This window comes from Scyliorhinus canicula, chromosome 6 (genome assembly GCF_902713615.1).
Source record: "Scyliorhinus canicula chromosome 6, sScyCan1.1, whole genome shotgun sequence".
NCBI lineage: Eukaryota > Metazoa > Chordata > Chondrichthyes > Carcharhiniformes > Scyliorhinidae > Scyliorhinus > Scyliorhinus canicula.
The window spans coordinates 32,763,523-32,790,987 of record NC_052151.1 but is presented as its reverse complement, the minus strand read 5'-3'; the positions used below and the strand labels follow the sequence as shown (position 1 = coordinate 32,790,987).

At 45.8% G+C, this 27,465-nt stretch overlaps 1 protein-coding gene across 1 annotated transcript in view; it reads left to right on the top strand.

The window, feature by feature from the left end:
* Positions 1-27,465, top strand: part of mrps5 (mitochondrial ribosomal protein S5) — a 212,973-nt gene that overhangs the window by 82,696 nt on the left and 102,812 nt on the right. The window contains exon 5 of the mRNA XM_038799132.1: positions 7,832-7,866. Within this exon, the coding sequence (XP_038655060.1) occupies positions 7,832-7,866 (35 nt within the window). The remainder of the gene's footprint in view (positions 1-7,831; positions 7,867-27,465) is intronic.

Here is a 27,465-nt window from a genome sequence, read left to right as displayed (position 1 = left end):
TCCAGTGATTCCTGAAAGATCACCACCAATGCCTCCACAATCTCCTCCGCTATCTCTTTCAGAACCATGGGGTGTAGTCCATTCGGTCCAGGTGACTTATCCATCTTCAGACCTTTCAGTTTCCCCAGAACCTTCTCCTTAGTGATGGCCACTGCACTCACCTCTGCCCCCTGATTCTCCTGGAGCTCTGGCATCCCACTGGTGTCTTCCACTGTGTAGACTGAAGCAAAGTAACTATCATGTTCGTCTACAATTTGTTTGTTTCCTATTGTTACTTCTCCAGCCACGTTTTCCATTGGTCCAATGTCTATTTTTGCCCCTCTCTTTACTTTTATATATTGAAAAATCTCTCCCTTTTATATATTGAAAAAAACTCTTCCTATCTTCTTTTATATTACTAGCTAGCTTGCTCTCGTATTTCATCTTCTCTCCCCTTATTGCTTTTTTAGTTGTCCTCTGATCGCTTTTCAAGGATTCCCAATCCTCTGGCTTCCCACTAATCCTCACTACTTTGTATGCTTTTTCTTTTGCTTTTATGCTGTCCTTGACTTCCCTCGTCAATCATGGATGCCTTGTTAATCCCTTAGCAAACACCTGCCATTGCTGTTCCACTGTCTTCCCTGCTTGGCTCCTTTTCCAATCAACTCTGGCCAACCACGGCGGCGGGAGAGGCCTCTCAGCGGCGGGACTTCCGCCCATCGGGGGCCGGAGAATCGCCGCAGGGTGCTCGCCGATCGGCGCGGAGGGCACGCCGGTCCCGGGCGATTCTCCGACCCTGCGGGGAGTTGGAGAATTTTGCCCCTGATTCCAGCTTCGCCCTCTTAAACTGCAAGGTAAATTCTATCATATTGTGGTCACAGCTCCCTAAGGGTTCCTTTAGCTACAGATCCCTAACCAAGTCTGCCTCATTACACATCACCAAATCCAGAATTGCCTGTTCCCTAGTAGGCTCTGTCACAAGCTGCTCCAAAAAAAATCTTAGAAATTCCACAAATTCCTTATCTTGGGATCCACTACCAACCTAATTTTCCCAGTCCACTTGCATGTTGAATGTCCGGCAAGATTATTGTGATATTTCCTTTTTTACATGCCATTTCTAGCTCTTGATTTATTTTCTGCCTCTCATCCTGACTACTGCTAGGGGGGCTGTACATAACTCCCATCAGGGTCTTTTTATCTTTGCGAATCCTCAACTCTACCCACAGAGATTCTATGCCTTCTGATCCTATATCGCTCCTTGCTATTGATTTAACTTCATTCCTTACAAACAATGCAACCCCACCCCCATTGCCCCATCTGCCTGCCCTTTCACTAGGACACATATTCTTGGATATTTAGATCCCAGCCCTAATCCCCTTGCAGCCACGCCTCTGTGATGCCCAAAACATCGTACTGGCCAATTTCAGTGTGCGCAACAAGCTCATTTACCTTGTTCTGTATACTGCATGCATTAAGGTACAACACCCTCAATCCTGCACTGACTCTTCTCACACTTGTCACCATTTTTGCTCTGCCTGAGGGTGGTGATAGAACATAGAACAGTACAGCACAGAACAGGCCCTTCGGCCCTCGATGTTGTGCCGAGCAAATGATCACCCTACTCAAACCCACGTATCCACCCTATACCCGTAACCCAAACAACACCCCCTTAACCTTACTTTTTAGGACACTACGGGCAATTTAGCATAGCCAATCCACCTAACCCACACATCTTTGGACTGTGGGAGGAAGCCGGAGCACCCGGAGGAAACCCACGCACACACGGGGAGGACGTGCAGACTCTGCACAGACAGTGACCCAAGCCGGGAACCGAACCTGGGACCCTGGAGCTGTGAAGCATTTATGCTAACCACCATGCTACTGTGCTGCCCAATAAGATGTTCTCTTATTTTTGTTCTCGGTTTCCCCTTCAATTATGATACCTTCTGTGCTAACGCTCTGGCTCCGACATTGTACATCTTTTGACAAGAGCTCAGCCGCCAATGCATCTATGGTGGGGCCGATGCTTGCAGTTGCAGTGGTCATTGACCTTTTAGAGGCCTTACTGCTCAGGCCCTTGTACCTCATGGCCTTGTGCCAACAAACAACGGGCCTCCATCTCTTCACCTGAATGAGAGCCATTACCAAGGCAAGGTTGCCTGCAGCTTGCATCATCACGTCTGTGTTTGTGAGAATGAATTGAAGTGTTGTATTTAGTGAACATGTCCTTTTACAGGTCTCCGTCCATCTCAAAGCCAGCAGACAGGCTCTAAGCCCTTGTGCCATGTACAAGAAGCTTCACGTGGACACTTTCCCGTTTTCCACCACCCTTGAAATTGTAGTGGTAGCATAGAAAAACTGCATAATCCCACCTGGAGGTTTGGAGTCACGTGTTAGCCACCCTTCACCAATCGTGCACCTTTTGAGACGTCCATTTCCCTCCCTTCATCCCTGCCCCCGACTTCAACTGGTGACAAATAATAATAATCACTTGTTATCACAAGTAGGCTTCAATGAAGTTACTGTGAAAAGTGACACAGAATGAACAACAGTTCCACATCTTGCCGGGATGTCAAGGTAATGCGACGCATGATTCGGGAGCAAACCTTCTGCTGTGTGGGCTTCATCATAATGAGGATCACACCTCAGCATTGTTCTCATACGATTTACTCATGATTATTAGTGTGTCCCTTTAGTTGGCCAATTGTGCTGACCTTGAACTCCACCCACAGGGAAAGACCTTCTCCCATTTGGGGTATTGGGGCAGCACGGGAGCGCAGTAGTTAGTACAGTTGCTTCACAGCTCCAGTGTTCCAGGTTCGATTCCCGGTTTGGGTCACTGTCTGTGCGGAGTCTGCATGTTCTCCCCGTGTCTGCGTGGGTTTCCTCCGGGTGCTCCGGTTTCCTCCCACAGTCCTAAGATGTGCAGATTGGGTGGATTGGCCATTCTAAATTACCCTTTGTGTCCAAATAAGTTTGGTGGGGTTACTGGGTTGCGGGGATAAAGGGGATAGTGCGGGCCTTAAGTAGGATGCTCTTTCCAAGTCCAAGGGCTGGTGCTGACTCAATGGGCCGAATGGTCTCCTTCTGCACTGTAAATTCTATGATTTGAGTTATTGCAGTTTTACATTGAATGTGCTGCATTGCTTTAACTGGAAAGATGGTGAACGTTACTTTCCAGACTTGCTCCACCACCTTTTACCTCCCCTTGTGATCCACCAGCTTCCAACCGTCACCTATCCAACATTTCCCTTTTCTCTCCCCTCTGTCCCCTTGAGCCTCCTCCGTTACCCTAGCTCTGTAACAATCCACTTCCACATGCCTTTCCTCCTGTCCGAGCCAACAGCCGTTACTGTCCCTCGTGCCCATCCGAACACTGCCCCTCCCATTTTTGTCCCCTTCATTGGTCCACCTAATGACACCCTCATCTGTCAGACTCGCGCCCTGAACCTGTCACCCTCTGTATCCCACTTCCCCCTCTGACTGAGACTCTTCCCTCCTACCACCAGTACCGTGTATTTTCCCCCCAGACTCCCACCCATAACTCCAGCGATGCTGACCTAACACATTCTTCCGCATTCCCCAGCTTTCCACATAAGCCTGCCTCCTCTCTCCAGCCCATGGAGATACACACACCCAAATTTTGACTCTCTTCAGGTTAGGCAAAAGCAGTGTCCTATAATAATAATTGGTGTCTATGTTCATAGATCTTTGAAAGTTGCCACTCAAGTGGATAGAGCTGTGAAGAAGGCCTATGATGTGCTAGCGTTCATTAGCCGAGGGATTGAATTTAAGAGCCGTGAGGTGATGATGCAGCTGTACAAAACCTTGGTCAGGCCACATTTGGAGTACTGTGTGCAGTTCTGGTCACCTCATTTTAGGAAGGATGTGGAAGCTTTGGAAAAGGTGCAAAGGAGATTTACCAGGATGTTGCCTGGAATGGAGAGTAGGTCTTACGAGGAAAGGTTGAGGGTGCTAGGCCTTTTCTCATTAGAACGGAGAAGGATGAGGGGCGACTTGATAGAGGTTTATAAGATGATCAGGGGAATAGATAGAGTAGACAGTCAGAGACTTTTTCCCCGGGTGGAACAAACCATTACAAGGGGGACATAAATATAAGGTAAATGGTGGAAGATATAGGGGGGATGTCAGAGGTGGATTCTTTACCCAAAGAGTAGTGGGGGCATGGAATGCACTGCCTGTGGAAGTAGTTGTGTCGGAAATGTTGGGGACCTTCAAGCAGCTATTGGATAGGTACATGGATTAGGGTAGAATAATGTAGTGTAGATTAATTTCTTCTTAAGGGCAGCACGGTAGCATTGTGGATAGCATAATTGCTTCACAGCTCCAGGGTCCCAAGTTCGATTTTGATTGGCCATGATAAATTGCCCTTAGTGTCCAAAATTCTATGATTAACTTAGGACAAAAGTTCAGCACAACATCGTGGGCTGAAGGGCCTGTTCTGTGCTGTATTTCTCTATATCGATATCTAATAATCTTTATTATTGTCACAAGTAGGCTTACATTAACACTGCAATGAAGTTACTGTGAAAAGCCCCTAGTCGCCACATTCTGACGACCGTTCGGGTACACATGGAGAATTCCGAATTGCCTAACAGCATGTCTTTCGGGAATTGTGGGAGGAAACGAGCACCCAGAGGAAACCCACGCAGACACGGGGAAAATGTGCAAAATCCGCACAGACAGTGACCCAAGCCAGGAATCGAACATGGGACCCTGTCGCTGTGAAGCAACAGTGCTAAGTACAGTAGCGGGAGATTGTGTATTGAGTCTGAAGAGATAGGAGAGGTCTTGAACAAGTATTTTTCTTCAGTATTTACAAATGAGAGGGGCCATATTGTTGGAGAGGACAGCGTGAAGCAGACTGATAAGCTTGAGGAGATACTTGTCAGGAAGGAAGATGTGTTGCGCGTTTTGAAAAACTTGAGGATAGACAAGTCCCCCGGGCCTGACGGGATATATCCAAGGATTCTATGGGAAGCAAGAAATGAAATTGCAGAGCCGTTGGCAATTATCTTTTCGTCCTCGCTGTCAACAGGGGTGGTACCAGAGGATTGGAGAGTGGCGAATGTCGTGCCCCTGTTCAAAAAAGGGAATAGGGATAACCCTGGGAATTACAGGCCAGTTAGTCTTACTTCGGTGGTAGGCAAAGTAATGGAAAGGGTACTGAGGGATAGGATTTCTGAGCATCTGGAAAGGCATTGCTTGATTAGGGATAGTCAGCACGGATTTGTGAGGGGTAGGTCTTGCCTTACAAGTCTTATTGAATTCTTTGAGGAGGTGACCAAGCATGTGGATGAAGGTAAAGCAGTGGATGTAGTGTACATGGATTTTAGTAAGGCATTTGATAAGGTTCCCCATGGTAGGCTTATGCAGAAAGTAAGGAGGCATGGGACAGTGGGAAATTTGGCCAGTTGGATAACAAACTGGCTAACCGATAGAAGACAGAGAGTTGTGGTGGATGGCAAATATTCAGCCTGGAGCCCAGTTATCAGTGGCGTACCGCAGGGATCAGTTCTGGGTCCTCTGCTGTTTGTGATTTTCATTAACGACTTGGATGAGGGAGTTGAAGGGTGGGTCAGTAAATTTGCAGATGATACGAAGATTGGTGGAGTTGTGGATAGTGAGGAGGGCTGTTGTCGGCTTCAAAGAGACATAGATAGAATGCAGAGCTGGGCTGAGAAGTGGCAGATGGAGTTTAACCCTGACAAGTGTGAGGTTGTCCATTTTGGAAGGACAAATCTGAATGCGGAATACAGGGTTAATGGTAGGGTTCTTGGCAATGTGGAGGAGCAGAGAGATCTTGGGGTCTATGTTCATTGTTCTTTGAAAGTTGCCACTCAAGTGGATAGAGCTGTGAAGAAGGCCTATGGTGTGCTGGCGTTCATTAGCAGAGGGATTGAATTTAAGAGCCGTGAGGTGATGATGCAGCTGTACAAAACCTTGGTCAGGCCACATTTGGAGTACTGTGTGCAGTTCTGGTCACCTCATTTTAGGAAGGATGTGGAAGCTTTGGAAAAGGTGCAGAGGAGATTTACCAGGATGTTGCCTGGAATGGAGAGTAGGTCATACGAGGAAAGATTGAGGGTGCTGGGCCTTTTCTCATTGGAACGGAGAAGGATGAGGGGCGACTTGATAGAGGTTTATAAGATGATCAGGGGAATAGATAGAGTAGATAGTCAGAGACTTTTTCCCCGGGTGGAACACACCATTACAAGGGGACATAAATTTAAGATAAATGGTGGAAGATATAGAGGGGATGTCAGAGGTAGGTTCTTTACCCAGAGAGTAGTGGGGGCATGGAATGCACTGCCTGTGGTAGTAGTTGTGTCGGAAAATTTATGGACCTTCAAACGGCTATTGGATAGGTACTTGGATTAGGGTAGAATAAGGGAGTGTAGGTTAACTTCTTAAGGGCAGCACGGTAGCATTGTGGATAGCACAATTGCTTCACAGCTCCAGGGTCCCAAGTTCGATTTCGACTTGGGTCACTGTCTGTGTGGAGTCTGCACATCCTCCCCGTGACTGCGTGGGTTTCCTCCGGGTACTCCGGTTTCCTCCCACAGTCCAAAGATGTGCAGGTTGGGTGGATTGGCCATGACAAATTGTCCAAAATTCTATGATTAACCTAGGACAAAAGTTCGGCGCAACATCGTGGGCCGAAGGGCCTGTTCTGTGCTGTATTTCTCTATCTCTATCTATCTACTGTGCCGCCCATATATACCTCATTTGTTGAAGAAGTGAAGCTCGCCAGTCGTGAAACAAACCAAATTATCTGCTGACGGTGTACTTAATTTGGAGGAAGAATGTGATTCCAGCAAGTTGGACTTTTAGTGAGAATTCATGAGGTGCAAATATGGTGCCTGACATTGTCCATGAGTCGGGAAGCTCAGTTTTACCATTGATCCAAATATTGTGCCCCAGCCCACCATGATTCTCGCCACCAGAGGGAGCAGAAAATCCCCTCCTAAGTTTGAGAAGGAAAAACGAGAATCACAAAGGAAGGTTTAAAATTAAAGGAAGGCAAATTTTGAAGAAATAAGGTATGAATTAACCGCAGTCAACTCGTAAAAACTGTTAATGGGTAAAGTGGGAAGTATTTAGTGCAATACAAGACCAGGGTCTATCCTTAAAAGATAGAGGTTCTGCTTTTGTCATTACACAGCCGTACTCACACATGAGATGAGAGACATTACTGTATTATAAGAAAAGATTTATGAAAATACAATGAAAGTTGGAAGTCCAGTGGACTGAGTGAGCTTAAGAAACAAATAAAGAAAGGATGCAAAGAGGTACTAAGAACAAAGGTTGCAAGCAATGTCAAAATTACCATTAGATGTTCAAAAGGCATTTTGATAAACATGGATAGGTGGGTATGGAGGGATACGGCACAAGGAAGTGCTGAGGGTTTTGGCAAAGGTTGGTATTATGACCAGTACAGGCCTGGAAGGCCGAAGGGCCTGTTCCTGTGCTGTATTGTTCTTTGAAAGATTATAATAAAGGGCCTGTTAAAGATGGATGCAGGTGAAGCCAGACTGGAAAATAAGAAAATTGCTGAGTTATTAAATGAGTCTTTGTATTTGATTTCTTGGTGGATGAAGGGAACAAAATATCAACGATACCCAGGGGTAGGTTGTAATTTTATAATCTAGTTTGTTTGTCAATTGCGGTGTAAGCTGGAAGCTTTAAATGGTCCAAGCAGGGAGACAGACACTTCTAAACTGTCAGTAGTCGAGGCATTTCAATTTGGAATGAAACTTAAGTTCTGTCATTTGTTTGCATTATCAAGAAGCTCATGGAAATGAAAGTTCCCTTTTCTTTTTATTTGCAGAAACATATGAAGACTTTGACTCCAGGGTGATTGAGGTAAGGGTTTTCACATAATATAGTTTTAATTTTTTTACCTCCACGATTGAAGGTGGGTGGAGATAATGTTTTTGTGTCTGTTTGCTGTAAACAGAGGGGTGGGGGTATTTCCCGGCCGGCCGTTCTCTTCAACGGGATTTTCCTGTCCTCCGATGGCGAACCGGGGTTGGATTCAATGCAAAATCCCATTGACATCAGCGGGACTAGAAGATCCTGCCGCCAGTCAACAACAGGCTGCCTCTTGCCACTGCGAAATACCCCCGGGGTCGTGGAAAATCACCTCTTTCCCCCCCCCCCCCCCCCAAAAAAAATCAAACGAATGATATTCAATGATACATGGTACGCAAGGCGTTGCACAAGGTAGAACCAATTTGTTTTTGCCAAAGATGTCGCTAGGGATCCAGATCCTGGCATTTAGAATTCATTACCATTGGGAGATGGGGCGAATTGGCAATTTTTAGAATTATGTTAGTTGCTTTATTCAGCTGTGCTGAAATTATCAGTTGTCAAAATGTGAGCAGTGTTTTTAGAGCAGGTTGTTGGATCTGGATTGGCCTGAAGCCTCTCAGTAAGATGGGAGCTCTTAACGAAAAACTGGCTTTTTACCAACTGTATAGGTACAGAGCATCAACCAGGCAGAGAAAAGCTTCCAAAGAAGAGCTGCATAATTGCAATAATGTAGAGTTAACAAAGCATGGCAGCGGTATGCACTCGATTGAGTGCCCTCTGCACTTATTCACGTAGTGCCAAAAAAGGTGCATAGAGATGAGATATGCAAGGTGCATCCATTTTATTTGTCCCCACACATAAATTACTTGATGAGGGAAAAAGAGGATTGAAATAAAATGTGCCTCTTCACAAGATGGGTTTGGAGATTTGTCACAAAAGGCATTTGACATCTTTGATTGCCATATATTTTTTTCTAATCAAGGGTCAATTTAGCGTGGCCAATCCACTGACCCGGCACATCTTTGGGTTGTGGAGGTAAGACCCACGCAAACAAGGGGAGAACGTGCAAACTCCAAATGGGAAGTGACCCAGGACAGGGGTCGAACCCGGGTCCTCGGCACTGTGAGGCAGCAGTGCTAACCACTGCCACGGTGCAACCCTTGATCGCCATATTATGGGACTGAGGGAAAGGTACCTCCTTTCTACAGGTCATTGCTTTTGAATTGATAAATACTTCCTTTATTAATTGAGCCAATTTAGGAGCAGAATGGAGAAGGTAATTCTTTACTCGTCTCTGCATGTCTTCTCCAACGGTCATGTGCAGATTTCAGTAGAATTTACATTATTCATTTCTGAGCTCTGTAGCAAAATTGAGCTCCTTCTATTTTAAAAGGCACCTTATCAGTTCCTCTCTGTCAGACCATCTTTAGTGACATTGAAAAGAACAAGGCACATGAATTAAAAGCCAGGCATGAAGTGATTTTAGCACTCAGGCAGCAAGTTGCTCAATGTAGCCATGTACTGATATGAGAAGTGTTTTCTGCATAACCCCACTGTATAAGGTGCGATGTGCATCTTTAATGCTAGTGACCAGTTTTGCTCAACACTGGACTGAAGTTCTGTTAATTTTTATCATGCCCTTGCTTTTTTAATTTAAAATGAAGCATTGCTGTTAATGTTGTTCTGTGTGCAAGAGAGCAGTTTGTCCTAGGTTGACTGGGATATGGGGACAGTGGGACCGCTGCAAATTGTGACATTTCTTGCAGTACGATAATTTAGCACTCTGTTTGTGTGCTGGAGAAATGTTTCCTTTTTTGTATTTGTGCAGTGTGAAAGCCTCCAATTTATGTCGAATATATAGATGAATACCTAGTGAATTCTTGTGAGATACCTGCTGAGTTGCTCTTTATTTCCTTCAGCGCCTATGGTAACGGTGGCTCCAGAAGCTCCAAAGTTGATGGAGCCTAAGGGGATTTCTTTTTACGATTTCAGCATTTAAAGTAGCTTTTTAATGTTGTGCCTCATTAAACATTTTTCTCCATTTCTTACATTTTTACTGATAACTTTGAAGAAAAAAAAGTAGATGGATTTTTTTTCCTGCTTAAGTTAAGTTATCTTTGGAGTGCCTCAAATAAAGTTTTCACAGTTGAGATGATGCAAGGTGAAAGGGTGCACGTCCGAGATGTGGAGGACCCTATTTACAGCATGTAGACCAAGGACAATATACTCAGTGGGCTATTAGGAAACAAGTTTCAGCCAGTCTATGATCTCTGACAAGATGAGCGCACAGACATGGCATCACTGGTGTTTGGCAAAATCACCACCCACCTCCTCTATTATGTGCTCCTGTACCACCTCCTTGTCCATTTCTGCAATATCAGCTGATGTGTTTCTCCCACATATCAAATGGTTGTCTGGTATATGAGTGAGAGTGGCAAGTATTCATGTCTTTGTGCATTGAGTAGCTGGCCGTTACTATCTGGGGCACTGGTATATTTACCCCAAATTGGCTAGCTGATAGAAGACAAAGAGTGGTGGTTGATGGGAAATGCTCTGACTGGTGTCCAGTTACTACTGGTGTGCCACAAGGATCTGTTTTGGGGCCGTTGCTGTTAGTCATTTTTATAAATGACCTGGAGGAGGGCGTAGAAGGATGGGTGAGTAAATTTGCAGATGACAGTAAAGTCGGTGGAGTTGTGGACAGTGCAGAAGGATGTTACAAGTTACAGAGGGACATAGATAAGCTGCAGAGCTGGGCTGACAGGTGGCAAATGGAGTTTAATGCAGAAAAGTGTGAGGTGATTCATTTTGGAAGGAATAACAGAAATAGCAGAGTACTGGGCTAATGATAAGATTCTTGGTAGTGTGGACGAGCAGAGAGATCTCGGTGTCCATGTCCATAGATCCCTGAAAGTTGCCACCCAGGTTGAGAGGGTTGTTAAGAAGGTGTACGGTGTGTTAGCTTTTATTGGTAGAGGAATTGAGTTTCGGAGCCATGAGGTCACGTTGCAGTTGTACAAACCTCTGGTGCGGCCACATTTGGAGTATTGTGTGCAGTTCTGGTCGCCACATTATAGGAAGGATGTGGAAGCATTGGAAAGGGTACAGAGGAGATTTACAAGAATGTTGCCTGGTATGGAGGGAAGATCTTATGAGGAAAGGCTGAAGGACTTGAGGCTGTTTTCGTTAGAGAGAAGAAGGTTAAGAGGAGACTTAATTGAGGCATACAAGATGATCAGAGGATTAGATAGGGTGGACATCGAGAGCCTTTTTCCTCGGATGGTGATGTCCAGCACGAGGGGACATAGCTTTAAATTGAGGGGAGATAGATATAGGACAGATGTCAGAGGTAGGTTCTTTACTCAGAGAGTAGTAAGGGTGTGGAATGCCCTGCCTGCAACAGTAGTGGACTCACCAACACTAAACGCATTCAAATGGTCATTGGATAGGCATATGGATGATAAGGGAATAGTGTAGAGGGAATAGTGTAGAGGAACTTTAGAAGGGTTTCACAGGACGGTGCAACATCGTGGGCCGAAGGGCCTGTACTGCGCTGTAATGTCCTATATTCTATGTTCTAAACTAATGCCACCGCAGTAGGACCACAGGATTAACACCACTAGGCTTTCCCAGTTTAAACTGTTTATTATTTATTGTGCTGTCTGGTTCGTCAGAATAAACACCACATAGAAATCAAAAGTGTACCCAATGGAAAAAGTCAACATTTCAGAGCAGCAGGCAGCTAAAAGTAAATGGACAAGCTTGTCTTCTCACCAAAATGATAGTTGTCAGCTCTGCGCTGCTCCATGACAACCTGTTCCTAAGTGTCAGCATTCCAACATGCCTGTGAGGATGCAGAGGCAAGATTCCGGGCTGATTGTTGCTGTCAGAGGATGTGACAGGCGTGCGGGCAGAAAATGGCAGAGCTCCACATCTGCCTCTCTGCTGATTCAGATACTGATAACATCCCCCCACCCTCGCATTGTTGTTGCTCAAAGGTACAGTAATGACTGGCGGCATACTGTGATTGTAGTATTTTCTAAGGACATAGTCAACACCAGAGGTGTGTCATTACTGTCAGAATGAAGAGTTTAATTTTATTTACAGAGCTGGGGGTCTGAGCTTGGCGTGTATCTCCTGCTTCCTGGTATATCTCCACATACCCCTCCCTTTTTCTAAGTATGTCAGATATGGGCGCAATATTGGACTGGAAACCTGTTTGTAGCAATAGTGGTGACTGGGAACATTTTAAAATAATTTGAGAGCAGTTGGCACAAAGGTTCTAAGCAAGAAAGAAAGTATAATAAAATAAAACATGATATGGTCAGAATTATTACTTACAAGTTCCATACTGCCGCTTGACCTGCACAACAGAAACTGTAATGCATTACATATATCTCCCCAGTGTCTGTTCAAACTCCTGCCTGTGTTTTAGGGGGATAAAATCTTAAAAATGGACTGCTCACCAAAATCAAGCCTTGAATGCTCACTAGCTTCTGAAGGCTGGGTCCTTCAGCGCCAGGGTCCCGGGTTGGGTCACTGTCTGTGCGGAGTCTGCACGTTCTCCCCATGTCTGCGTGAGTTTACTCTGTGTGCTCTCAAGTCCTGAAAGATGTGGGATGGGATTCTCTGATTCTGAGGCTAAGTGTTGATGTCGTCGTAAACGCCGGAGTGTTTTACGCCGGTGTGAACAGGCCCCAAGGATCAGCGATCCTGCTCCCATAGGGGGTTAGCACGGCACTGGAGAGCCTGACGCTGCTCCAGCTGCCGATACGGGCGTCAGAACGGGCGGCGCGAGTCCGTGCATGCATGCTACAGCAGGCGCGGGTTTGCGCATGTGCACTATGGCCGGCGCGGGATCACGCATGTGCATGGGTTGCCTTCTCCACGCCGGCCCGATGCAACATGGCGGAGAGCTACAGGGGCCCGGCGCGGAGTAGCATAGGCCCCCACCAGGATAAGCCTGCCCGCCGATCGGTAGGCCCCGATCGCCCCGTGGAGGCCCCCCCCCCCCCCCCCCGGGTCGGACCCCCCCCCCTCCCCCCCCCCCCCTCCCCCCCCCCCCCCCCCCCCCCACCCCCCTGCAACATGAACGCTGAGGTCCTGCCAGGTAGGACCACACGAGAACGGCGCCGGCGGGACTCGGTCTAACTCGACGGGCACTCGGCCCATCACGTGTGGAGAATCGCCCAGGGGGGGGGGGTGCCAGCACCAATGAAGGCTGGGTCGGACCGGCATTGGGGCGGAGTCGCGTGAATCCTCTCTTCCCCCCCCCCCCCCCCCCCCTCGATTCTCCGATCTGGCGCGTGGTTGGAGAACCCCACCCGTGCTCGCTAGGTCATTCGGACATTCTGAATTCTCCCTTCTCCATCTGTGTACCGAACAGGTGCCGGAATGTAGCGACTAGGGGCTTTTCACACGATCTTCATTGCAGTGTTAATGTAAGCCTACTTGTGACAATGAAGATTATTATTAAATATAAAAAAGCAGAACCTCCTCCCTTTCTGCACCGAATTCCCAAGCTTGCACTTTTACCGTGTCGCACTCTGTGCCAAATGGAAGTGTGGGAGCACATCGAGTCCACTCTGCAAGAGTAGTTTAGCTCGTCTCCCTTCCTCGGTGCATTGCAAACACAACAGACTTTTTTTTCCTCTTTGCATCCAGGAAATATGTGAACCCTGAGTGCAAGCCAGAAAGTAATTCTTCCCTATATTTCTTAATATTATTTTTTAAATTCTTAAATTCCTGAAACAGTTTATAACTACAGTAGTACATTTGGCAGACTGGGATGCATAACGATTGCTGTTGTTTCTTGTTTCAGAAGAATAACTAATTTGTTGTTACCCACTCAATTGACTATAATACATTGCCCTTACAGAGCATAAATATAACAGGATCCCTCGAGTCTCCCAAGTCCCGCTCTGGTTGAACTTGTAATCTAGAAACAACAGTCGGGCAACATAATTCAAAGTGGAAGTACATTCATTTGCAAACCTATTTCCTGTCAAACCAGCATGCACAAAATAATGGAAAAAATAGTAACAATCATGGCACAGCCGGGGCCAGATGACGCCTAAATCAAAATAACATTAAAAAGTGGACAGCTTATTAACAGGAAATGCATACTTAATTTTTAGATGTTATCTCTCTAAACATACATGTTTATATAGCATGCACATTGTCTAGTGAATCCCCAGAGTTACAATAATAAAAGCAAAATACTGCGGGTGCTGAAAATCTGGAATATAAATAGAAAATGTCTGGAAAACTCAGCAGCTCTGGCAGCATATGTGGAGAGAGAAACAAGAGTTACTGGCCGGGATTCTCCCAAAAGGTAACAAAGTCCCTAGCGAGCGTATTTAGCCGTGTATTTCAAGCCACTTGCAATGCCGAGAAACACATAGCTAGTCAATGCGAATCGCGTTGCATAAGGGGCCTGAACGGGGAACGCGTGGCCACGCCTCATGTAACCCCATTTTGTACAGTAGGGAGCTCCGCTCACCGGAACTCCAACGTACCGAGAGATCGAGACGCCACTTTTTTTATTTCATAGAATTTCATAGAATTTACAGTGCAGAAGGAGGCCATTCGGCCCAACGAGTCTGCACTGGCTCTTGGAAAGAGCACCCTACCCAGAGTCAACACCTCCACTCTATCCCCATAACCCAGTAACCCCTCCCAACACTAAAGGCAATTTTGGACACTAAGGGCAATTTATCATGGCCAATCCACCTAACCTGCACATCTTTGGACACTGGATGGAAACCCACGCTCACATGGGGAGGATGTGCAGACTCTGCACAGACAGTGACCCAAGCTGGGAATCGAACCTGGGACCCTGGAGCTGTGAAGCAATTGTACTATCCACAATGCTACCGTGCTGCCCTATTGCACAAGGGTTCCAAGGGTAAGAGGAACAGTGCAGATATTGGCAATACTACCTTTGTGATACCCATCACTTCAATAAGTAATAATGAGCATTAATATACTCTAATGAGATAAACAATTTAAATTAGTCTTTACATGTCCGTGAAACATTGATTGTCTAGATTTGGTTGTGTGAAGGGGTAAATTACCGATTCTAACTAGTTGCGGCAAGATTTGGCAAAGCTTTTGCAACGTCATTACCCAACTCCCAAAAAGTATATCATTTTATTGGTGAAGTCAGGTCCTTTATGCTTTGTTGTTGACACTTCTTCATTTTGGAAAAGGCACAAGACAGACAGGATATCTTTGTCCTGGCAATTAATGTATCACCACAGAAATAATTGCTAGTGTTGTAAATAGTTTCAGGGTGATACAGTATACATCTAAACTGGAAGATATCAACACATCTGCAAAGCAAGGCCAGGAATCCCCCTCCATTAGGTTGCTTAGCATCAGATGGGTTGCTTTTCCATTTGTTCTTGCTGACCATAGGAATTACTGAGGGTTCTATAATGTCGCCCTGGGGAAGTTACTTGATGACTAAGAGTAGACTTTGGGTGGACCTTTCCAGCCGTCCACGTCGGTAGGATCTTCTGGTATCCCGGCAGCAATAAGGACCAGGAGATTCCACTGGTGGCCAGTGATGGGCCACCTTCCGCTGTTGCAAAACACGTGATAGGTTTTGTGATAAATCCTGTCCTTTATTTTAACGTTGGTCATTGTAATCAAATAATGACATGATTTTGTACAATCTCGCATTGCTCAGCGAAGAAAAAGTAGCGAGCATGGCAGAATTTGATTTGTGCTGGGATCACCGGTGGACTTCATGGAGAAAATAAATTGAGACCATTACCTGTTGTCCATCTTGGTAAATAATGCAACTACAGTTAACAGTGGCGATAAGTTGAGACGGTCATAATGGCTTCTTCTTTCGTTATGAAAGGTTCTTCCACGACCAAATTGATTTGACACCAGCTGAGACTACCGAATGAAGGTTTCTGGGCATTTATACAATACTGAAGCTCTTGCATATTGCTGCATTGTCACTATGTTTTCAAAAGGTATCTGAGAAATTTTGCTATTCTGCGAGACCTGGGCCAAAGCTAATTTCAGATTGAAAAAACGACAGGAGCTCTGAACCTTGATTTAGAAGAAATCCATAAGAATTGGAAAAATGCAATGCATTTGATTTAATCTAAGTGGATGTAGCCAAATTATTTTTTTAATTAATTGACGGGATGTGGCGTCGCTGGCTAGTTCAGCATTTATTGCTCATTCCTAATTGCCCTTGAAAAGGTGGTGGTGAGCTGCCATCTTAACTGTTGCAGTCCAGGAGGTATAGGTATACCCACAGTGCTGTTAGGGAGGGAATTCCAGGTTTTTCCAATGACAATGAAGGAGCACCAAGTCAGGATGGTGGAGGAGAACCTAGAGATGGTGGTGTTCCGATGTATCTGCTGCCCTTATTCTTCAAGATGACAGTGGTCATTGGTTTGGAAGGTGCTATCTAAGGAGTCTCGGTGATTTCCTGAAGTTCATCCTGGACGCACTGTTGCCACTGTGTTTCGATGGTGCAGGGATGTCTGGGATGCCATAAAACTATTTTGGATTGGATTTTTGCATTTATTTTATTGTCACGCGTACCGAGATGCAGCAAAAAGTATTGTTCTGCATACAGTCCAGACAGATCCTTCCATACGCAAAAAGAAACCATAGGACGTACATAAGTACACAATGTAAATACTTAGCGACAGACATTAGGTGAAGCATACAGAGTGCAGTACTACTCAGTTGAGAAGATGTGTGGAGAGATCAGTTCAGTCCATAAGAGGATCTTTTATGAGTCCGGTAACAGTGGGGAAGAAGCTGGTTTGAACCTGTTCATGCGTGTTCTCAGACTTTTGTATCTCCTGCCCGATGGAAGAAGTTGCAAGAGTGAGTAAGCCAGGTGGGAGGGGGTCTTTCATTATGCTGCTCGCTTTCCCCAGGCAGCAGGAGGTGTTGATAGAGTCGGTGGCTGGGAGGCAGGTTTGTGTGATGGACTGGGCTCTGTTCACGACTCACTGTACTTTTTTATGGTCTTGGGCTGAGCAGTTGGCATATTAGGCTGTGATGCAGCCAGATAGGATGCTTTCTATGATGCATGTGTTAAAGTTGGTAAGACTCAATGAGGAGTATACTTCCTGAGGAAATATAGGCCCTGTTCTTGGTTGGAGCATCGATGTGGGTGGATCAGGACAGATTGTGGTGATGTGAACACCTAGGAATTTGAAGCTGTCAACCATCTCCACCTCAGCACCATTCATGCAGGCAGGGGTATGTCCGATACTTGGCTTCCTGAATTCAACGACCAGCTCTCTAGTTTTGCTGACATTGAGGGATCATTGAATCTAGTGCAGAATGAGGCGATTTGGCCCATCGAGTCTGCACTGGCTCTTGGAAAGAGCTCCCTACTTAAGCCTACACCTCCACCCTATTCCGTAACCCAGTAACCTAACCTTTCAGGACACAGAGCAATTTTGCATGGCCAATCCAACTAACCACATCTTTGGACTGTGGGAGGAAACCCACGCAGACACGGGGAGAACGTGCAGACTCCGCATAGGCAGTGATCCAAGCTGGGAATCAAACCTGGGACCCTGCCGCTGTGAAGCGTCAGTGCTAACCACTGTGCTATGGAGCCTACCACACTATTGTCATGCAATGACCATTTCTAACAAGAGTGAGCTAAGCCTTTACTATTCTTTGCCACGTTATACTTTACTGATGAGCCTGAAATCTTTCATTCTTTCAGCTATGAACTGAGAATATCTTAAACATTATAAATCTCAATGGAGATTGAAAAAACAGTCTGGGGATAAGGGACCAATTAGGCAGGGAATGAGGAGAAATGTCTTCACTCAAAGGGTTGTGAATCTTTGGAATTGCCTTCCCATAGGGAACATCATACTAATGGTGGGGCAGGCTCGAGGGCTCCTATGGTCTCCTTCTGCTCCAAGTATGTTTTATCACTAGGTACCCACCACCAATACCTTGGGGTCACTAATGGTGAGAAACCCAACTGAACCAACCTCATAAAAGCCTTGACCAATACCGCAGGTCAGAGACTTGAAATTCTGCAGTGAGAGGTTCATAACCTGACTCCAGAAAGCTTCTCCGTTACCGAGAAGTCAGAAGCTTGATGGAATATTCTCCGATTGCTTGGATAGAGCAATTAGCTGCATCTTCAAATCAACATCCAAAAGTTAATAAATTGAATCACTCAAAATGATGCTCCACAATACAAAATGCTCATTGGTATAAATGCCTCTCTCGGCAAAAGCACAATTTAAATACTTTACTTGAACGTTGCCTTGAACGTTGAAACGTGGTGTTGGGGTGTGGAAGGAATGTTGGTAAAAGTGACTTTGTAAGTTGACTGGTCTAGAGCACAGATAACAACATGCTGTCTGTAGTTACCATTTGATGGATGTGAGGATTTTTGCAAAGGGTTTCAAAGGTCAGTCAGATAAAATAAATACTTCACATTTCCAGCCAGTTTTTGGCACCTTGCCATTTCACATCAACTGTCAGTGTCTATGGATTTTAACTACTTTAGATGTAAATAAAGTTTAAAATTCCAGAGAGAGGTTGCATATGGAGAACATTAAAATGTAGTCCAAACGTTCAAATATGAGGATTAAAGATCTAAGAACTACTCACTGTCAAATACTATCCAATCCATTCTATTTGCATTTTGTGATCAAGGCACCTCTGACATCCTTAGAACTGCTGAGAACGCTCGGTTCACAATAGACTATAGCTAAACAGGAATGTCAGCAAATTAAAACATCGTTTACAGTTTCCTGAATTATTCATTCGTAAGATATGGACGTTGTTAATTGATCCTTATACCAGTTGGTGAAATATGAAACCAGATGCAAAAAAAATTAGATTTATACAGAATTAAACATTACAAATCACGAGCATTGGCTTCTCAACCTGCATCTGCACTGCTCCCTCTGGTGTCTCCCAACGACCTCTGCTTGGCCCCTCGCTTTTCTCATCTACATGCTACTCCTGGACAGCAAGGTGCCTCCTGTCTCCCCAAAGCCTATCCACAATCTACAAGGCACATGTCAGAAGTGTTATGGAATAAGACCATAAGACATAGGAGCAGAATTAGGCCACTTGGCCAATTGAGTCTGCTCCGCCATTCAGTCCAGGCCTCACAGTGTTCTGTTTGTTTCAATAAATCCCCCCTCATCCTTCTAAACTCCCAACGAGTACAGACCCAGAGTCCTCAACCGTTCCTCATACAAGTTCTTCATTCCAGGGATCACTCTTGTGAACCCCCTCTGGACCCTTTCCAAGGCCAGCACATCCTTTCTGAGTTAGAGGGCCCAAAACTGCTCACCATCCTCCAAATGGGGGTTTGACCAGAGCCTTATACAGCCTCAGAAGTACATCCCTGGTCTTGTATTCTAGTCCTCTTGACATGAATGCTAACATTGCATTTGCCTTCGTAACTGCCGACTGAACCTGCACATTAACCTTAAGAGAATCATGAACAAGGACTCCCAAGGCCCTTGTGCTTCTGCTTTCTGAAGCATTTCCCTATTTAGAAAATAGTCTATGCTTAAATTCCTCCTTCTAAAGTGCATAACCTCACACTTTTCCACATTGTATTTCATTTGCCACTTCATTGCCCACTCTCCTAGCCTGTCCAAGTCCTTCTGCAGCCGCCATGCTTCCTCAATACTACCTGTCCCTCTACAGATTTTTGTATCATCTACAAACTTAGCATCAGTGCCTTTAGTATCTTCTTCCAGATCATTAATGTATATTGTAAAAAGTTGTGGTCCCAGCACAGACCCCTGAGGCACACCACTAGCCACCGGCTGCCAGCCTGAAAAAGACCCCTTTATCCCCACTCGTTGCCTTCTTCCAGTCAGCCAATTCTCTACCCATGCCAGGATCTTACCCTGAACACCATGAGCTCTCAACTTATTTAACAGTCTTCTATGCGGCACCTTGTCAAAGGCCTTCTGGAAATCTAAATAAATCACGTCTACTGGTTCTCCTTTGTCTAACTTCCTTGTTTATGTCCTCAAAGAACTCTAACAGATTTGTCAGACACTATCTCCCTTTCCACTTTCCACTTGCCTGGGATAGTGATGCTCCAACAATACTCAAGAAGCTCCACGTCATCCAGGACAAAGCAGCCCTATCCGCAAACATTCACTTCCTCTGTCATCACCATTGTCAGCAACCGTGTGTGCATCTACAATATGCACTGCAGGATGTCACCAAAACTCCTTCGTCAGTACCTGCCAAACCTACAACCAGCACCATCTGGAACGACAAGGGCAGCAGACACTTGGGAACATCAATACCTGGATGTTGCCCTCCCAAGTGAGTCACCATCCTGACTTGGAATATATTGCCATTCCTTCACCGTCACAGAGTCGAACTCCTGGAATTCCCTCCCTAGCAGCTCTGTGGGTGTACCTACACCACATGGATCTAGCAATTTAGGAAAGCCGCTCACCATCACCTTTTGAGGGCAATTTGAAATGGGCAATAAATGCTGGCCAAGCTAATGAAACCCACATCCCTTGATTGAATAAAAAAGTAGTTTTCCCATGTACACTGATAACACCCAGTTCTACCACACCATGAAATGGCTAGGGAAATTGCAGATGCACTAATGATGATTTACCAAAATTCACTAGACTCTGGGGTGGTCCCGGTGGATTGGAAATTAGCAAATGTGACGCCACTGTTTAAAAAAGGAGTTAGGCAGAAAGCAGGAAATTATAGGCCAGTGAGCCTAACTTCGGTAGTTGGGAAGATGCTGGAATCTATCATCAAGGAAGAAATAGCGAGGCATCTGGATATAAATTGTCCCATTGGGCAGACGCAGCATGGGTTCATGAAGGGCAGGTCGTGCCTAACTAATTTAGTGGCATTTTTTGAGAACATTACCAGTGCAGTAGATAACGGGGAGCCAATGGATGTGGTATATCTGGATTTCCAGAAAGCCTTTGACAAGGTGCCACACAAAAGGTTGCTGCATAAGATAAAGATGCATGGCATTAAGGGTAAAGTAGTAGCATGGATAGAGGATTGGTTAATTAATAGAAAGCAAAGAGTGGGGATTAATGGGTGTTTCTCTGGTTGGCAATCAGTAGCTAGTGGTGTCCCTCAGGGATCCGTGTTGGGCCCACAATTGTTCACAATTTACATAGATGATTTGGAGTTGGGGACCAAGGGCAATGTGTCCAAGTTTGCAGATGACACTAAGATGAGTGGTAAAGCGAAAAGTGCAGAGGATACTGGAAGTCTGCAGAGGGATTTGGATAGGTTAAGTGAATGGGCTAGGGTCTGGCAGATGGAATACAATGTTGACAAATGTGAGGTTATCCATTTTGGTAGGAATAACAGCAAACGGGATTATTATTTAAATGATAAAATATTAAAGCATGCCGCTGTTCAGAGAGATTAAGGCTGATTAAGAAGGCAAATGGAATTTTGTCCTTCATTGCTAGAGGGATGGAGTTTAAGACTAGGGAGGTTATGTTGCAATTGTATAAGGTGTTAGTGAGGCCACACCTGGAGTATTGTGTTCAGTTTTGGTCTCCTTACTTGAGAAAGGACATACTGGCACTGGAGGGTGCGCAGAGGAGATTCACTAGGTTAATCCCAGACCTGAAGGGGTTGGATTGTGAGGAGAGGTTGAGTAGACTGGGACTGTACTCGTTGGAATTTAGAAGGATGAGGGGGGATCTTATAGAAACATTTAAAATTATGAAGGGAATAGATAGGATAGATGCGGGCAGGTTGTTTCCACTGGTGGGTGAAAGCAGAACTAGGTTACATAGTCCTAAATCTACTTCCCCTTATTTTGAGGCTGAGTTTAGGAGGAACTTCTTCCCCCAAAGGGTTATGAATCTATGGAATTCCTTGCCCAGTGAAGCAGTTGAGGCTCCTTCATTACATGTTTTTAAGGTAAAGATGATAGTTTTTTGAAGAATAAAGGGATTAAGGGTTATGGTGTTCGGGCCGGAAAGTGGAGCTGAGTCCACAAAAGATCAGCCATGATCTAATTGAATGGCGGAGCAGGCTCGAGGGGCCAGATGGCCTACTCCTGCTCCTAGTTCTTATGTTCTTATGTTCTTTCTTCACTGTTGCTGAATTATCAGACCACATCTCCGATATCAGTACTTTTTAAACTTTTATGGGGTGTAGATGTCCCTGGCTAGGCCAGTATTGCACACCTCTAATGTGTCTTGGGAAGGAGTGTCTTATCCATTTTCAGTGAAGAGTCAATCAAATTGCTGTGGGTCTGGAGTCATTTAGGCCAGATCAGCAAAGGATGGCAGAGATCCTTCCCTAAAGGACATTAGTTAACTGGATGGATTTATAAAGTTTCAATTGACCCAATTCCAGATTAATTAATTGAAGTTATTAGCATTCCATTTCCACCCTGAAGTGCTGGAATGTCAACCTATGCCTCCAAAGCATTATAATAATAATAGGGCAGGATTCACCACAATCGACAAATTGGCCTGGAACCAAGAACGGCGCGAATCACTCCGGCGTCGGGCCAACCAGAAGTTGCAGAATTCTCCACACTTCCTTAGCGCCACGGGGACTGCGCGAGTTAGCGCATGGGCAGAACCAGCAGTGTGGTTTAGCGCATGCAAAGACCGGCCGGCGTATTCTGGCGCACGCGCAGGGGGCTGTCTTCTCCACGCTGAGCCCTACAGGGGCCGGCGCAGAAGGAAGGACTGCTCCCACGGCAAGGCCCGCCCGCAGATCAGTGAGGCCCCAGAACGCAGGCCAGGCCACCGTAGGCACCCCTTCCCCCAGGACCACACCAGGTCCCAGGGGCCCCAGGACCACACCAGCCAGCCTACCAGCCAGGTCCCACCGTGTTGGACCACGTACTATTCACGCCGGCGGGACTGGCCAGAAACCGACGGCCGCTCAGTCCATCGGGGCCCAGAGAATTGCCGGGAGGGTCGCTGCCAACGGTCCTCGACCATCGCGGCGTGATCCCCGCCCCTGCCAAAACCGGTGCTGGAGAATACGGCAGGCGGTGTCGGAGTGGCGGGCGGGATTCCCCCCCCCCCGGGGATTCTCCGACCCGGCGGGGGGGGGGGGGGGGGTCGGAGAATCCCGCCCATAATCTTTATTATTGTCACAAGTAGGCTTACATTAACACTGCAATGACGTTACTGTGAAAATCCCCTAGTCACCAGCCTCTGGATTATTCACCCTATGACAATACCACTATGTTACCATCTGCCCCGGGTGAGCAGAAATTGCCTCCAGTTAAATATCAGGAAGACGGAAGTCACTTATTTCAGTTTCCACTCCAAACCCTGTTCCCTATACTGACTCCATCCCTCTCCCTGGCAACAGTATGTGGTTAAACCAGTCTGTTCACAACATTGGCATCATGTCTGATCTCAAGATGAGCTTCTTGCCTCCTGCTGATGCCATTACTAAGACTGCATATTTTTACCTCTGTAACCTCGCCCCTAATCAGCTCATCTGCTGAAACTCTCACTCATGCCTTAATTTCCTCAAGATTTGACAATTCCAGAGCATGCCTAGCTGCGCTCAAACATTTTACCTTCTATAAACTTGAGGTCTCAGTATGCAGCAACTTCCATTCCCCTTTCACCCCTGTGCTCACTGACACACATGGCTCCCAAAAAAGCCACACCTCAAATTTAAAATCTTCATCCTTATTTTCAAATCCCCCCATGGCCTTGATCACCACACCCTATCCCATCTCTGTTAACCTCTTCTACCCCCACAACCTTCCGGTATCTGCATGCTTCTGGCCTCTTGTACATACCTAATTCTTTCTTTATAAATTTAGAGTAACCTATCCACCTACCCTGCACATCTCTGGGTTATGGGGGTGAGACCCACGCAGACACTGGGAGAATGTGCAAACTCCACACGGGCAGCGACCTGGAGCCGGGATCGAGCCCAGGTCCATAGCGCCATGGGGCAGCAGTGCTAACTGCTGCGCTACCAGGCTGCCATGCATCCCCGATTTTAATTGGTCCATTATTAGAGGATGTCCCGTTAGGTCTAGAATTCCCTCCCTAAACTTCTTTACCTCACTTTCTTCCTTCCAAACACTATCTGACAAAGTTTTTGATCGTCTGGCCTTCTAACACCTGTAGCTCAGTGCCATGCTTTACATACAAACATACTAATTAGTAACAGGAGTAGGCCCCTTGAGCCTGTGCTGCCATTCAAGAAGATAATTGATGATCTCATTGTAACCTCAATCCCACATTCTCGCTTACCCCCGATATCATAGAATTTACAGTGCAGAAGGAGGCCATTTGGCTCATCGAGTCTGCACCGGCTCCTGGAAAGAGAACCCTACCCAAGGTCAACACCGCCACCTTATCTCCCATAACCCAGTAACCCCACCCAATTTTGGGCAATTTTGGACACAAAGGGCAATTTATCATGGCCAATCCACCTAACCTGCACATCTTTGGACTGTGGGAGGAAACCGGAGCACCCGGAGGAAACCCCCGCAGACACGGGGAGAACATGCAGACTCTGCACAGACAGTGACCCAAGCCAGAATCGAACCTGGGACCCTGGAGCTGTGAAGCAATTGTGCTATCCACAATGCTACCGTGATGCCCACCCCTTTGTTCATCAAGAATCTATCTACCGCTGCCTTAAAAATATTTAAAGACTCTGGGCGCGATCGAGTGGCCACGGTACGCCTGAAATGCACTGAAATTCATCCATCACATTGCTCATTTGTGTGAGCGGCAGAATGAATTTTTGGCTTGATTGCAGCATCCTGTTAGTGGTTAGTTGGCTCCTGCAAACATCTTTGTTGGGTTCCATGAGAAATGTGCCTTTGATGGAATGACACCTAACTTCCTACCCCTTCTGTTTTTCCAAGATGTGGATGTTATGTTTGCTACATTTAAATCCGTAGCAGCGTGTAATAATTTCCTTGAGTAACTTAATGGGCTCCATCCTGTGCTCAAATTCACTTTTGAAATGCAGCAGTCCCTTCCCTTGACATACTAGTTGAGAAATTTGTCAGGGGATTCTCTACCGCAAGCCTATCTTCACGGGTCAATACAAACATTGGTATTCTTATAGTCAAACACACGAATTTTGGTCTCATTGGCAACCTTGTAAATAGGGCCATAGCCATTTGCTTATCTTGCAAGCTTAATGCTGAAATCAGATGCATCAAAGACATCCTGTGGGGTAATGGCTACCCTGATCTGATCATTGTGCACTGTGTACCACTGTTGGGACACCCTAGGCACGTGCATTTTGATTTGATTTATTATTGTCACATATATTAGTATACAGTGAAAAGTATTGTTTCTTGCATGCTGTACAAACAATGCATACCGTACATAGGGAAGGAAGGAGAGACAGGAAAATATAATGTTAGTTATAGCAAGGTGTAGAGAAAAGATCAACTTAATACGAGCTTGGTCCATTCAAAAGTCTGATGGCAGAGGGGAAGAAACTGTTCTTGAGTTGGTTGGTACATGACCTCAAACTTTGGTATCTTTTTCCTGACGGAAGAAGGTGGAAGAGAGTATGCCCGGGGTGCGTGGGGCCCTTAATTATGCTGCCTGCCTTTCTGAGCCAGTGGGAATTCTAGATAGAGTCAATGGATGGGAGGCTGGTTTGCGCGATGGACTGGGCTACATTCATAACCGTTTGTAGTTTCCTGCAGTCTTGGGCAGAGCAGGAACCATACCAAGCTGTGATACAACCAGAAAGAATGCTTTCTATAGTGCATCTGTAGAAGTTGGTGAGGGTCATAGCTGACATGCCAAATTTTCTTAGTCTTCTGTGAAAGTAGAGTCATTGATGTGCTTTCTTAACTTATAGTGCGGCATGGGGGGGACCAGGACAGGTTGTTGGTGATCTGTACACCTAAAATCTTGAAGCTCTCGACCCTTTCTACTTCGTTCCCATTGATGTAGACAGGGGCATGTTCTCCACTATGTTTCCTGAAGTCGATGACAATCTCCTTCGTCTTGTTGACATTGAGGGAGAGATTATTGTCGTCGCACCAGTTCACCAGATTCTCTATCTCATTCCTGTACTCTGTCTTGTCATTGTTTGAAATCCGACCCACTACTGTGGTGTCATCAGCAAATTGGAAAATCGAGTTGGAGGGGAATTTGGCCCCACAGTCATCGGTGTATCAGGAGTATAGTAGGGGGCTGAGGACACAGCCTTGTGGAGCACCGGTGTTGAGGATGATTGTGGAGGAGGTGTTGTTGCCTATCTTTACTGATTGTGGCCTGTGGGTTAGAAAGTTCAGGATCCAGTCGCAGAGGGAGGAGCCGAGACCAAGGCCACGGAGTTTGGAGATGAGTTTCATAGGAATGATGGTGTTGAAGACTGAGCTGGAATCGATAAATAGGAATCTGACATAGGTGTCTTTGTTATCTAGGTGTTCCAGGGTAGAGTGCAGGGCCATGGAGATGGTGTCTGCTGTGGACCTGTTGCAGCGTTAGGCAAACTATAGTGGATCAAGGCAATCTGGGAGGCTGGAGTTGATTCGTACCATGACTAACCTTTCGAGCACTTCATGATGATGGATGTCAGAGCCACTGGACGATAGTCATTAAAGCACGCGGCTTGGCTTTCTTTTGGTACAGGGATGATGGTCGTCTTCTTGAAGCAGATAGGGACCTCAGATTGTTGTAAAGAGAGGTTGAAGATGTCTGCAAATACCCCCGCCAGCTGATCCGCGCAAGACCTGATTGTCGTCCGGGTACCCCATCCGGGCCAGTGGCTTTCCGAGGGTTGACCTTCGAGAAAGCTGCTCTGTCTGCAATGGTGATCTCAGATACAAGTTCATCCACTGCTTCTGGAGTGGAGGGCTCGCTCTCGCTGACCCCTTGCTCAAAACGTGCATAGAATACATTGAGCTCATCAGGGAGGGGTGCATCGGAGCCAGCGCTTTTACATGTCTTCACCTTGTAGCCCGTTATGTTTTACAGACCTTGAAATAGACGGCGAGGATCCGTGTGGCTAGCCTGGGACTCGAGCTTGGTCTGGTCCTGTCTTTTAGCATTTTTTTTTAAAAAATGTATTTATTCAAAGTTTTCAATAAGTTTACAAAACCCTCCAAAAAGGAAAATAATACAAAGAAAGAAGGGCAACATGCCAAAAGAACAGAACAACTTAACCCTCTAAACGATAAACAGTTTAGCAAATTAACACTAAATTCAAAACAGGATAGAGCATGCACCACTTACAAAAAGGAAAATAAATTTCACACTGCTAGATATGTAGGCCATACATCCCAAAGAGTGGCAGGTGGTCTAGCTGTCCACAATGGGCAAGGTACAGAACATACCCAACCAGCCTGTGTTTGCAAAACGGGAAACAGTGTCCTCCATTCAATGTGATTCCACGATTGGACAACATTTGCTAAATCATTCTATGGACTAAAGATTATGCTGACAACCAATGTATGATTGTCAGTCAGGCTCTGTGTGGCCTATTTGCGCATACTGGAATTTTTAAATTTAATTTAAATAAATGCCAGTTAAATGCTAACTACCGACCAGATTGTCACAAAGATATTGATACTTAAAACTCCCCGCTCACCAAACACACATTAGCTTTCTCTGCTTGCAATCTGCACTCCCATTGTTTTTATAATGCTCCTCTGAAGTGCCTTGGGGTGTTCAAGAGTCT